The 13,774-nt window shown below is 46.8% G+C and overlaps 1 protein-coding gene across 3 annotated transcripts in view; it reads right to left on the bottom strand.

Moving 5' to 3' along the window:
- Positions 1-13,774, bottom strand: part of adamts9 (ADAM metallopeptidase with thrombospondin type 1 motif, 9) — a 282,624-nt gene that overhangs the window by 259,573 nt on the left and 9,277 nt on the right. For all 3 annotated transcript variants that reach the window (XM_078209509.1, XM_078209510.1, XM_078209511.1), the window contains exon 3: positions 5,118-5,283. In XM_078209509.1, the coding sequence (XP_078065635.1) occupies positions 5,118-5,283 (166 nt within the window). The remainder of the gene's footprint in view (positions 1-5,117; positions 5,284-13,774) is intronic.

Here is a 13,774-nt window from a genome sequence, read left to right as displayed (position 1 = left end):
AGCAACTCATCTCCGAACTCCCCAAAGCCTGTCTACAAAGCACATGTCAGGAGAGTGATGGAATCAGTTCCACTTGCCTGGATGATACCAGTTCTAACAACACTCAAGAAGTTTGATAGCATCCAGGATGAAGCAGCGTGTCTGATTCGCATCCCATCCACCACCTTCAACATTCATCCTTCCACCTGCAACACAGTGTAGCTGCAGTGTGTCCCATCTATGAGACACACTGCAGCAACTCACCAAGACTCCTGTGGCAGCACCTTCCAAACCCATGAACTCACCACCTGGAAAGACAAGGGCGGCTGATGCCTGAGAACAGGACCATGTTCAAATTCCCCTCCGAGTCACACACCATCACAATTTGGAACTATATTGCCATTCCTTCACGGCTGCTGGGTCTCACTTCCTAACGGTATTGTGGGTGTACCTATACAGGGTAGGGGGTTTTAGTTCACATGGGCAGCATGGTTGGTGCAGGATTGCAGTTCAAGAAGATGGCTTACCACCACCTCAGGGCAGTTAGGGATGCGCAATAAATGTTTGCCTAGCCGCAACACCCACATCGTGTGAAAGAACAAAATAAACAAACTTTGGGGTGCAGACAAGCCGGCATCTCCCGTGCCTTTTGAAGGAGACAATGTATCACATCATGGGTCCAGCTGTAACTGAGTTCATGACATCTGGCATCACAGAGAACTTTCAGGATGATGGTACGTTCCTGTCTATATTCCTTCTCAAATCCCACCATCCTCACCCAACTATTATCTTGCATTAAGTACTAGTAACAGATGGTGTCAACTTGGACCTCTTGCTTTTTCCCAGGATGGGAGAGTCCATTACTAGGGGGCATAGGTTTAAGGTGCGAGGAGCAATGTTTAAGGGAGATGTGTGAGGCAAGTTTTTTTAACCACGGAGGGTGGTGGGTGTCTGGAACCCGCTGCTGGGGGAGGTAGTGGAAGCAGATACAATAGTGACTTTTAAGGGGTGTCTGGACAAATACATGACTAGGATGGGAATAGAGGGATATAGTCCCCAGAAGGGTAGGGGGTTTTAGTTCACATGGGCAGCATGGTTGGTGCAGGCTTGCAGGGGCGGAGGACCTCTTCCTGTGCTGTAATTTTCTTTGTTCTTTCCACCTCACGCTCCCTTCTCCCATCCCAATTCTCCCATTCTGCATTTCTACTTTGAGATACCCAAATACTGCAGCTAGGCCAGGCACTGAAGCCTGACCATGAAGGGTGAGAACAAGACCTGATTTCTGATGGACAAGCACCATCATTTGATCTGACAATTGCAGCCACTGGCTCAGACACCAGCACTGCACATACCTTTGAGGGTCGTGTAGAGTTGCAGCCAGACCAGGGAGAAAGAGCAGCGTGTGTGCCAAGTCTCCCGATGCGAGGTCACAGATAAGTTCTCCTGTGCAAGAACTCAGATGAGGACTTTGATGATGGGATGGTGTACCAGAGCATGCAGATGGACTGGCGCACAGGATACATTGGCAGGCCTACCACAGAGCCTCTTGTCACTGTTAAGAAGCATGGAGAATTCTGTCTCCAACTTGGCGCAAGGTTCTGCACAGAGCTTGAAGCCCATTTTTTCCAGAGTCGTGCCATGCAGACTCAAGACTCCTGCCACCATTTGTTCAAAGGGCATGCTGGCTCTCAAAGCAGTCCAGTAATGTGTTCCAGCAATTTACTGATGTATCCATCACCTTTGCAGAGTGACAGTGACCTGTTGGGTATCAAAGTGCTGTCCTCTCTCAGGTTGGTAGAATTCATGCAGCCACTACTGCCAGCAAAAGTAAATTTATCAGCATAGTAGAGCAATTAAATATTGGACAGAACCACTCAAAGATGAAGGGAAATTTTAGCTGTGGAGGGTAAATTGTCTATCATTTGGAGCTCACGTTATTGCTTAATTATCTTCAACCTACACGTTTGCTGAGTATTCGGTTACAAGCTCCAAAATGCTGGACATCCTGAAATCCTTTAGTACCATTCATTACACATTTTAAAAAAATATTCATGTATACATTGCTTTCCAGACCAACATTTATTGTCTAATGATGTGGACTCACCGCAGTACTAACAGCATTTAATGTAATGTAACTTGGATTATTAATTATTGCAGTCATGTTTTTATGACCTAAAAAGTGCATAATAAGTTTTAATGATGCCCGTTATTAACACTTTAGCCCTTTCCCAACCATTAACCAGCCTTCACATGTGTTCTGGAAATCGATGGGGCAACGCTTGGGTATTTTGCCAAGCAATTAAACCCATAACTTGTTAAAACTAAATCTCCAGACTTTTTTTTATATAAAACTCATGCCTCAATGAAATTTCTTGCAGATCCATGTGAAATAATAAGCTAAACGTTTTATCTCTTTTACCAAAACTTGGCAGTGGCCTATTCACTGCGCAACAGCTGTGCATAATTACAATAATGCTTAGCAAACCCAGGCACCAAACATATCAAAAGATTTGCATGGACACTTCCTAAGGCCCCGTAGTTAACATTTTAGTTTGCACAAGCTTAGCAAAAATAAATCAATACCTGAGCATTATTTTAATGATACCAGTCAACTGATCTTAGCAACTGCTACTATCTATATTTATATAGCACACATCACTTGAGAGAATATTTTGAGGTACAGTATGATACAAGCGGTTGGGGAAGAGGTGACCATTGGATAGGAAGCGAAAAATCTGGGACTGTGATTTTAGAAAGCTTTTAAATGGTGGGAAAGATGTACAAATAGATTTGGAAGAAAATATCAAAGGGCAAAATATATTGTTTGGAAGATTAACCTCTGATGATGGTGGAGTAGTGTCAATGAGGAAGACCCAGTAATCCGCAGGTACAGGAACAGAGAATATGGCTTGGAACACAGGGCCGGACAACGATTTCCTCGAGAAGGAAAAGCAAGCATATAGCGGGATCTGAAGATTAGGACTTTGAAATTAAAAACTGGAATACGGATCACTGGAGCTTAGTGAGGACAGCCAGATGGCTTACACCACAGAGTTCAGGATGAGATGAGGTTTGTGAAGAATGGAAGTGGGAATTTGGCAAATAAAATTGTACAATGTTGACGCTCGAGATGACAAATACGGATAAGAGTTTTCAGCAACACTGGCTGACAGAATAAACAGGCAAAGATCCAGAGTTTAAAAACACGTGATAATGGTTAATACTATCCTTTAAACATCTCAGTAAGAGTCTTCAATGTTTTACTCTGTATACAGATGGTGCATTTTGTCCTGGATCTTGCTGACAGTTTTTGTGATGAAAAAGATAATTCTGAAAAAATATAACATTATCAAAGCTTTCCAATTAAAAAACCCAAAAGGAAAAAACGCAACCAGAGCTTCTTTTCCTGATGACAAAAGCATCTACTTAAAGTCATCCTTTCTGTTCCCTCCATCCTCATGTACAATGACATAGCATGAAGGGCTAGGGCAGGAATTTTCAGCTGTGTTCGCCCCAAGACTGGAAATCTCGCCTGAGGTCAACAGACCTTTGCATGGTCCTGTCTCGCCTGCTCCAATTCCTGTGATGGATGGGACTAGAAAATTCCACCCGAGGACTAAAATTGAAGCCATCCACCTAGATCAAAAACTTACATGAAAAAAAATAAATCTAGCATTAATTTCTCACAATATGTAGCTCCCTGTAAAGCATCTCCAATAAACTAGCCTTACTCAGCCTCCAGTTTGACCTTCTTGGCTAACCCCAGTGCTAGCTTTATGCTAAGTCTTGACCTACTTTGAAAATACCAGTATTTTTAGAAATATTCTCTTGACAAAAGCTAAGAATAGAATTCATAACATATTCTTAGATAGTCGCTGCTCATATCATTAACACCTTTGGCAGCCTTCTGTTTCACTTAACCGTGTAACTAATTGGGTTGCCTAATTTTTGAGGCATTGTTCACCAACTTCTTTGCTGGCACTCTGCTCGGAGAGCTACAGTACTCTTCCCAAGACTGTAATTACACCTCAGTAGATGTTGGTCATGATCCAAAAATTGCCAATATTCCAAGAATTGCCAACTCAATTCTCGGAACCAAGATTATCTTGGCCATATCATAGTTTACTTCCTGGAACTGTGACTTCATGCAACTGTTGATATTAACTTTGTGACACACACTGACGTTAAGATTATGACATCTAAGCCACAATTGAGTATTATAATTATTGCAAATTGGTGCATATATCACAACTTAATTGACCTTTGAAGGTCTACCTCTCTGCAATGTAACATATTCACTAATCCAAGTCTCTTTCACCACTCACTATAAGTCATAAAAATAGACTTGGAACTTTTACAATAAGTTTGCAATGCTTAATCAGAGGTTCTCCACTAGTTGTGAAAAGAATTTCAACAAAACAAAAAAACCTTTTAAAATAGTTGGCCTTAATTTCAGGCAATTTTGCAGTTACACTTGCCACATAGATTTCAACAAAGTTGTCAGTTTTCATAAGCAAAATTATTATCCGATTTCTTGTACAGTTACAACTTTCCCCCAGTAAAAAGTTTCATTTCGATTAAAATGTTGTACACTTTTAGAAACTGGACACAGTCCAGAATATTGCAGAGAAAGGGACGGAATATACAGTGAAATTACAGAGCACCAACAATTATGTACATTTTCATAATTAAAAATATTAATTTTGTGAATTATAATCTGAAAATCATTGTCCTGTTCACTTTAACCAAATTAAACACTTACAAATGTAAAACAAAATGCCTTGAAGAACTAGAGTGGTGCACTCAGTTAAATGGTCCAGTCATGAAAACAATCAAAACATACACATATTTATCACAATTGTTATCACCTACTTATTTTTAAGTACCAATTATGCTTTCCTCTGTTGCAAATTCTATTAAATTGTTCCTACGCAAATTTTCCTTCCAGAGAGAGAAATCAGATCCTTAAAATGTTACCGAAAAATAAAATTTCAACACTTTTCATTTTCGCTGCAATGATTACTTTTCCACTAGCAACGTAGGAACACAAATCTTTCACCTCCTGCGTTTCCATCTTCTGTTGTTTGTTTGAGTACATGTGCTGCTTTCATAGTTCAGTTCAAATGTTATAAACATACCTGAGTTGCCACAAATATTCGTGACTTCCCTTGTCGTTTGAGTCTTCAGTGCATCTTGTTTGTACACAAGATGTGGTTTATTGTGCTCTTCATCATATTCTTCCCCATCAGGTAGAACAAGAGGTTCGACAAAATATTCTCCATCGTGAGACCTGAAGGTGCCAAGCTGTAGGGAAAAATTGAAAACATATTTATTAAACTCGGCACAGCTTTCCCTCATTTCGTATCCATGTTCCTAAAAAAAAACGACATGCTAAACTAAAACATGCCAAATGAAAATCACTTCCCATAAGAAAACCATGCAATACAGATGGGTTTTTACATTAAAAATCAATTGGCTGCCTTGACTCTGACCGGCCCAAAATTTCCTTTTCTGCTCACTGCCTTTGCTACTTACCTTCCACTTGCCGCTTCCCACCAACCACGCGCTGGCCTCCCTGCTGCTTCCCTCTCTGCTGCTTCCCTCTCTCTGCCCCACACAATCCCCTCCCTACTTTTGAGAATCCATAGAATCCCTACAATGCAGAAGGAAGCCATTCAGCCCATCGAGTCTGCACCAACTCTCCAAAAGAGCATCTTGCCCAGGCATCCCTCTCATCCCTGTAACCCCAAGCCAATGGCCCCATTAATGGCTCCACCCTAATGACCTGTCACTGACCCCATGGCCGATCCATCTAACCTGCATATCTTTGGACTGTGGGAGGAAACCGGAACACTGGGAGGAAACCCATGCAGACATGAGGAGAACGTGCAAACTCCACACAGTTACTGACCCAGGACCAGAATTGACCCCGGGACCCTGGCACTGTGAGGCAGCAGTGCTACCCACTGTGCCACCGTGTTGCCCATCCACTCGCCCTGCCCCTCATCTAAATCCCTCACTGCCTCCCTCACTGCCCCTCACCCAAACCCCTGCTGCTTCCCTCACAACAAACCCTTCGCTGTTTCCCTCACTGTCCCTCACTGATTCCCTCACTGCCCCTCACCCAAACCTGTTGCTGTTTCCTTCTCACTGCCCCTCAACCGAATCCCTCGCTGCTTCCCTCTCACTGCGCCTCATTTAAACCCCTCGTTGCTTCCCTCTCACTGCCCCTCACACAAACCCCTCACTGCTTCCCTCACCACCCCTCACTCAAACACCTCAGTGCTTCCCTCTCGCTGCCCTCCTCCACTGCTTCCCTCATTACCCTTCTCTCCCGCTCACAGACAAGACTCAGGAGAGGGGCAGCAATTGAGGCAATGAGCGGGAAGCAACTCGGGGTTCAGGAGGGAGAAGCTGCGAGGAGCAGCAAGTAAGACTCTGTGAAAGGGTTGGGAGAGGGGCAGTGAGAAGGAACCAGCAAAACAGTCAGGAGTGGGGCAGCAAGCAGGTAGAAGCAAGGAGTTAGGAACAGGGAGGGGCAAATGAGGCAGGAGAGGCAAGCAGGAAGCAGCGAGGGTGGTCAGGAGGGGGAAGCTGTGAGCTGGGGGAGGGAGAGGAGAGTGAGAAACAGCAAGGGGATGGGAAAGCGGTGGGAACTTAAAATATTTTTTAAAAGACTGAGCATGTGCCGTTAAAACACAGTTCTTGGCGCACGTACAGTAACCAAGCTAAAATGGAAATGGAGGTCAAGGCCGGCACTATTATTCATGTAAGCTCCCTGAATTTACAAGCAGTGACAAAACGGAAATGCATATTTGGAACATGCTTTAAACAGATGATGGCCTGAATTCTCCAGGCTCTAACATCCCAATACTGCTGCCGGTGAGAATGGAGAATTTGGTGCTCAGCAGCGGGACTGGATAATCCCAGCTACGGGTAAAGTCAGAGAATTCTGGCCCATATCTGTAAATGACTGCGGCATTTCTCACAGATGACATTCTGTTTATCAAGGATAGAACTGTAATACCATGTATTATTCTGCTGGAAAATGGAGTGGTCTACCTTTAAGACAACAAAGTCCAATTTCCGTTGGGTGAGATCGCGGTATAATTACTCTTCAGGCTGCAGTTCAGAATTCTGACTGATAATTTTTAAAAAGTGGCTGGGAAGGTGGTTTGGAGACTAGGAGTGTTATTCCTTCCAAAGCATATTTGCAAAATAAGGTTTGACAGATATCTCAATTTACTACAAGTGTTATTGGCAGGAAATGTGCACCACAAATACAGTTCTATTACACACAGAATTGTCAGCTGCAGGATGCACTAGTTAATGACAAGAAGAGCCATTGAGAGCAGTTGTGGTCACTCACTGAGAAACTGGGAGAGCTGTGCAAGACAGAAACAGCATCAGCCTGGATGAAACAGCAGAGAATCCATTCCATTCTCATCAAAGCTTGGGATGACGCAACACAGGATGAGGCCATTCGGCCTGCTATGCCTGTGCCAACTCTTTGGTAGATCTATCCAATTACCGTGTACAAGTAGAGATTTTTTTGAGACTAAATTTCTGGGAAAAAAATAGGATGTAATATTTTTGAGGGGTTGAATTTCTTTCTTGCCAGGGCTGGAGCGTGTGTGACCCGATCAGCTCTATTTTAGAGCAGCCTCTTCTGCTTCCTAAAACTCTGTCTCCCGACACCCTCACTTGCTTCCGCCCTCTCACCACCCCTCTCCAGAGTCCTCGCTCAAAGGGAGGATGAAAGAGGGAGAGAGAGGTGGTGTGCACATGAGCAAGAGAGAAAGGGTCAGAGTGGGCACGAGCAAGAGAGAGAGAAGAAAACAGAGTCATGTGCGCACACGAGAGAGAGATGGACAGGGAGAGAGTGTCGGCGTGAAAGAGGAGGAGGGACAGTAAATGTCCACGTGGGAGAGAGATAGAAAGAGAGAAGTGCCCATGGGGGAGGGACAGCGCGAGAGAGGGTGAGAGTAAGTGTTCACGGCAGTCAGCACATGGGTGTGCAGGCAAGGGACAACACACAGGCATGTGGGTGAGACACAGCGTCCGGGCAAGACACAGCACGTGGGCACCATCTGGCTGGCCTCTTGTTGCTGAGTTTATCCCTCTAACCTCTCCCCAAATCAGCAAATTTGGAAATATTACATTTGTTCCCTTCATCCAAATCATTTATATAGATTGTACACAGCTACGGCCCCAGCACTAATCATGGTGGGTACCCGACTAGTCAGAGTCTGCCACCCTGAGAATCCTACTGTCTGCTTTCTCTCTGTCTACTTCCTTCTTAGTGTGTGTCTGTGGTGGGCAGGGCACTCCTGGCTCCCTAAGGGAAGATGTCTCTCCTCCTGTCCAACTTCTGAATCAAGGCCTCCATGGCTGCAGAAAGCCTCGCGACATGTCGTTGTGCCACTTCCATCTCTTTTTCTGATCAGAGACTCTTCCTGAATCAGCACCAGCAGCTGCTCTGGCTAAAACGCACCTCGCGTTCAAGAGGTGCAGGCTGGCTTTACGTGGTCTGAGCCTTGTATGAACTTGAATCCCAAGTTGAGGTGCTCAACCCCTTAATAATCACACTTGGTTCTCGGTTGCACACCAATATGGCCTGAATTTTTAGGATGGTGGGTCTCGGCCCCACCATCTGAAGCATAGGTGGGAAACACATCCCTGCCAACTCCAGCAGCCCTGATGCCACATTACGCTCCAATGAATTTTGACTGGCATAGGCGGGTCTTCCGGCCTCCCTCAAGAGCAAGCCCTGCCTTGGAAGGTTTTTGACCAATCTGACTGGCCATCCGCTCTCCAGTCCCTCCAAACACAGTGCTGCAGTGGCCAATGGAGGTACTGCAGGGAACTGCCTGGAACCAAGTCTAGGTAAGTAGATAGGTAAGTAACAGGGGTCCCAGTGGAGGAAGGGTAGGGAATGTTTGGAGGATGGTAAAGGGGTGACCAGGGTCTCAAGGGATAGTTCAGGGAGGGAGGTGGAGTGCTCCCAATCAGAAGGTTCCTTCCCTCCTGGATATCAAACTGTCATACACCCACCAGCCTACAAATTGAGGCTGGTTGGGAAAAGAATTGGAGCAAGGATGAGCTTCCTGTCTGAGGGTCTGCCTGCCCCAGCAGGAACTGCCAACCAGGTTGGAGGGGTTGGAACCTGGAGAGAATCCCATCCATGCAAGTTCATGCTCCCTCCACTACCAGGTATGGACGGGGAAGGGACTGAATGCTGCCTGCGTTACTACAAACATGAACTGGTTAACCCCGCAATGCAATCCCTGCACTCAATTATGGGGAGGAAATGGCGTAGTGGTATTGTTTTTGGACTGGTGTCCACAGACCCAGGGTAATGCTGTGTGGACTTGGGTTTGAATCCTGCCATGGCAGATGGTGAAATTTGAATTCAATAAAAATCTGAAGTTAAAATGGTGTCCATGAAACCATTGTCAATTGTCATAAAAACCCATCTGGTTCACAATGTCCTTTAGGGAAGAAAATGCAGCTGTCCTTACCCGATCTGGCCTACATGTGACTCCAGTCCCATAGCTAAGTGTCCACTACAACTCTCACCAACTTTTACAAATGCACCATAGAAAGCATTCTTTCTGGTTGTATCACAGCTTGGTCTGGCTCCTACTCTATCCAAGACCGCAAGAAACTACAAAGGATTATGAACGAAGGCCAGTCCATCATGCAAACCAGCCTCCCACCCACTGACACTTTCTACACTTCCCGCCGTCTCGGAAAAGCAGCCAGCATAATAAAGGACACCATGCGCCCCGAACATACTCTCTTCCACCTTCTTCCATCAGGAAAATGATACAAAAGTCTGAGGACACGTACCAACTGACTCAAGAACAGCCTCTTCCCTGCTACCATCAGACTTTTGAATGGACCTACCTCGCATTAAATTGATCTTTCTCTACACCCTAGCTATGACTGTAACTCTACATTCTGCATTCTCTCCTTTCCTTCTCTATGAACGGTATGCTTTGTCTGTCGAGTGTGCAAGAAACAATACTTTTCACTGTATGTTAATACATGTGACAATAATAAGCCAAGTCAAATCAAAAGTGGTTGACTCTTAACTGGCCTCAGAAATGGGCATAAAATGCTGACCCAACGATGCCCACATCCCATGAACAAATATTTAAAAACTCAGTTACCGAACTGAAATAACTTTTTCCTCCAGGTACATTTTTTGGGAAACAGCTACAAGAAAAAGTCTGAATGTCAGATAAGATTCAGCAGAATACTGAACTAGTTGAATGCCATGGAGATGCTGGTGGAGTGTTATGGTAAGGTTATATAAGGCATTGGTGAGGCCGAATTTGGAGTATTGTGTACAGTTTTGGTCACCTAGTTACAGGAAGGATGTAAATAAGGTTGAAAGAGTGCAGAGAAGGTTCACAAGGATGTTGCCGGGACTTGAGAAGCTGAGTTACAGAGAGAGATTGAATAGGTTGGGACTTTATTCCCTGGAGCGTAGAAGATTGAGGGGAGATTTGATAGAGGTGTATAAGATTTTGATGGGTATAGATAGAGTGAATGCAAGCAGGCTTTTTCCACTGAGGCTAGGGGAGAAAAAAACCAGAGGGCATGGGTTAAGGGTGAAAGGAGAAAAGTTTAAAGGGAATATTAGGGGGGGCTTCTTCACGCAGAGAGTGGTGGGAGTGTGGAATGAGCTGCCGGATAAAGTGGTAAATGCGGGGTCACTTTTAACATTTAAGAAAAACTTGGACGGGTTCATGGATGAGAGGGGTGTGGAGGGATATGGTCCAAGTGCAGGTCAGTGGGACTGGCAAAAAATGGTTCGGCACAGACAAGAAAGGCCAAAAGGCCTGTTTCTGAGCTGTAATTTTCTATGGTTCTAAGTGAACAAGAGGAATCAGTTCCTCTGAGAAATAGATTACGAATGGATACCTGATGCGCGACAATCAAGCACGAGGAACAAGGCTTCAGCTATTGAAGGCTTTTATTAGCAAACAATGGAACTAACTAACACGAGTACACCAGTTCAGACTGGAGGGGTCCCGCCTGAGCAGAGGGTCTTATACCTCTCCCCAGGAGGCGGTGCCCGACCGGGATGTGCCATAACAACATCTACCACAGGTAAACACCCTAACCCAACAACATTATACAACCCCCACAGTGGCAACACCCTAACCCAACAGTAACATAGGAATAACCCACAGTGGTAACCAACGATGGTTCACCACATTCACCCCTCCTTTAAAAACAAAGGCCGGCGGGGTGCGAAAACAGGTCACATATATACAAAATTCACAAGTCCAGACGGTCTGGAGGACCGCACCGTCGCTGTGATCTCCTCAACACCAGTTGCGACACCGGAGCAGGTGCTTGCGGTGGCGTTCTCTCCAAAACAGCGTCCGGCTGTCCCCTCGAGGACTCCCGGGCCGGTTGACCCTGGTGAGGCGATGGTGCAGGGGATCCTGGAACCTTCTGTGGTGGCGCCGATCTCCGAGTCTCAGGCAAGCTGTACATGGGAGTATAACTGTTATGCACTGGTCCCGGTGCTGACCACGCCACGTCTGGGGAAGAAATAAGTGATAGGGGATTCGTGACAGGGGGTATGGGAGCGACAGGAGTTGCTACGTCCCCTGCGGGCGCCAGGTCTCGAATCGAGACTGTGTCCTCTCGCCCGTCAGGATATGCCACATAGGCATACTGAGGGTTGGCGTGGAGGAGTTGGACCGGTTCGACCAAGGGATCGGACCTGCGGGCCCTCACATGTCGCCGCAGAAGGACGGGTCCTGGGTACGTCAACCAGGCTGGTAAGGAGATCCCCGAGGACGACTTCCGAGGGAATGAGAACATCCTCTCGTGGGGAGTAGCATTGGTTGCCGTACACAGGAGGGAGCGAATGGAATGAAGCGCATTTGGAAGGACCTCCTGCCAACGGGAGACTGGAAGGCCCCTGGATTTCAGCGCCAGTAGGACAGCCTTCCAGACTGTAGCATTCTCCCTCTCCACCTGTCCGTTACCCCTAGGGTTGTAGCTCGTGGTTCTACTAGAGGCAATCCCGTATGAGAGCAGGAATTGCCTCAAGTCGTTACTCATGAACGACGAGCCCCTGTCGCTATGTATGTAGCAGGGGTACCCGAACAGGGTAAAAAGATCACTGAATGCCTTAATCACTGTGGCAGTCGACGTGTCCGCACAGGGGACAACAAACGGGAACCGGGAGTATTCATCTATTATATTGAGAAAATAGACATTCCGGTCCGTTGAGGGAAGGGGGCCCTTAAAATCCACACTCAGCCTCTCGAAGGGGCGAGTGGCCTTGACCAATTGTGCCCGGTCCGGTCGATAAAAGTGCGGTTTGCATTCCGCGTAAATCCGACAGCTTCTTGTCACTGACCTGACATCCTCCACCGAGTAGGGCAGGTTGCGGGCTTTTACGAAGTGGTAGAGTCGGGTGACTCCAGGATGGCACAGGTCATTGTGGAGGGCCTTCAAGCGGTCCTCCTGCATGATGGCGCACGTTCCGCGCGAGAGGGCATCCGAGGGCTCATTGAGCTTCCCTGGACGATACATAATATCGTAATTATAGGTGGAGAGCTCAATTCTCCACCGCAAGATCTTATCATTCTTGATCTTGCCCCTCTGCGTGTTACTGAACATAAACGCCACGGATCGTTGATCCGTGATCAGGGAGAACCGCTTCCCCGCCAGGTAATGGCGCCAGTGTCTGATGGCCTCCACAATGGCCTGAGCCTCCTTCTCCACCGCTGAGTGCCGAATTTCGGGGCCTTGAAGGGTGCGGGAAAAAAACGCGACGGGCCTGCCTGGTTTAGTGTGGCGGCCAGGGCGAAATCAGATGCATCACTTTCCACCTGAAAAGGGATGGATTCATCCACCGCGTGCATCGTGGCTTTCGCAATGTCGCTTTTCAAAGCCTTGAAGGCCAATTGGGCCTCCGGCGTGAGTGGGAAGGTCGTAGACTTGATGAGCGGACGGGCTTTGTCCGCGTAGTTGGGGACCCACTGCGCATAATACGAAAAGAAGCCGAGGCATCTCCTCAGTGCTTTTGTGCTAGCGGGCAAGGGAAGTTCAGTAAGGGGGCGCATACGGTCTGGATCAGGGCCGATGACCCCGTTTTCCACCACGTATCCAAGGATAGCTAACCTGCGCGTACGGAATACGCACTTCTCCCTGTTATAGGTCAGATTCAGGCGAGATGCAGTGCGCAGAAAGTTCTGGAGATTCGTGTCATGGTCCTGCTGGTCATGGCCGCAGATGGTGACGTTATCCAGGTACGGGAAGGTAGCCCGCAACCCGTTCTGGTCCACCATTCAGTCCATAGCACGCTGGAAGACCGAGACCCCATTGGTGACACCAAATGGAACCCTAAGAAACTGGTATAGACGACCATCCGCCTCAAAAGCCGTGTATTGTCGGTCCTCTGGGCGGATGGGGAGTTGATGGTCGGTGGACTTAAGGTCTATGGTAGAGAACACCCAGTACTGCGCAATCTGATTGACCATATCAGATATGCGCGGGAGAGGATACGCATCCAGCTGCGTATAACGGTTAATGGTCTGACTGTAGTCGATGACCATCCGAGGTTTGTTCCCGCTTTTAACCACCACGACCTGCACTCTCCACGGACTAGCACTGGCCTGTATGATCCCTTCTTTGAGGAGCCGCTGAACCTCAGATCTGATAAAGATCCGGTCTTCAGCGCTGTAACGCCTACTCTTAGTAGCAATGGGCTTGCAGCCTGGTACCAGATTCTTAAATAAAGAAGGTGTGGTGATTTTTA

The sequence above is a fragment of the Mustelus asterias genome, chromosome 3 (genome assembly GCF_964213995.1).
Source record: "Mustelus asterias chromosome 3, sMusAst1.hap1.1, whole genome shotgun sequence".
NCBI lineage: Eukaryota > Metazoa > Chordata > Chondrichthyes > Carcharhiniformes > Triakidae > Mustelus > Mustelus asterias.
The sequence above is the reverse complement of the archived record's forward strand: the minus strand, read 5'-3'. Positions and strand labels throughout refer to the sequence as shown.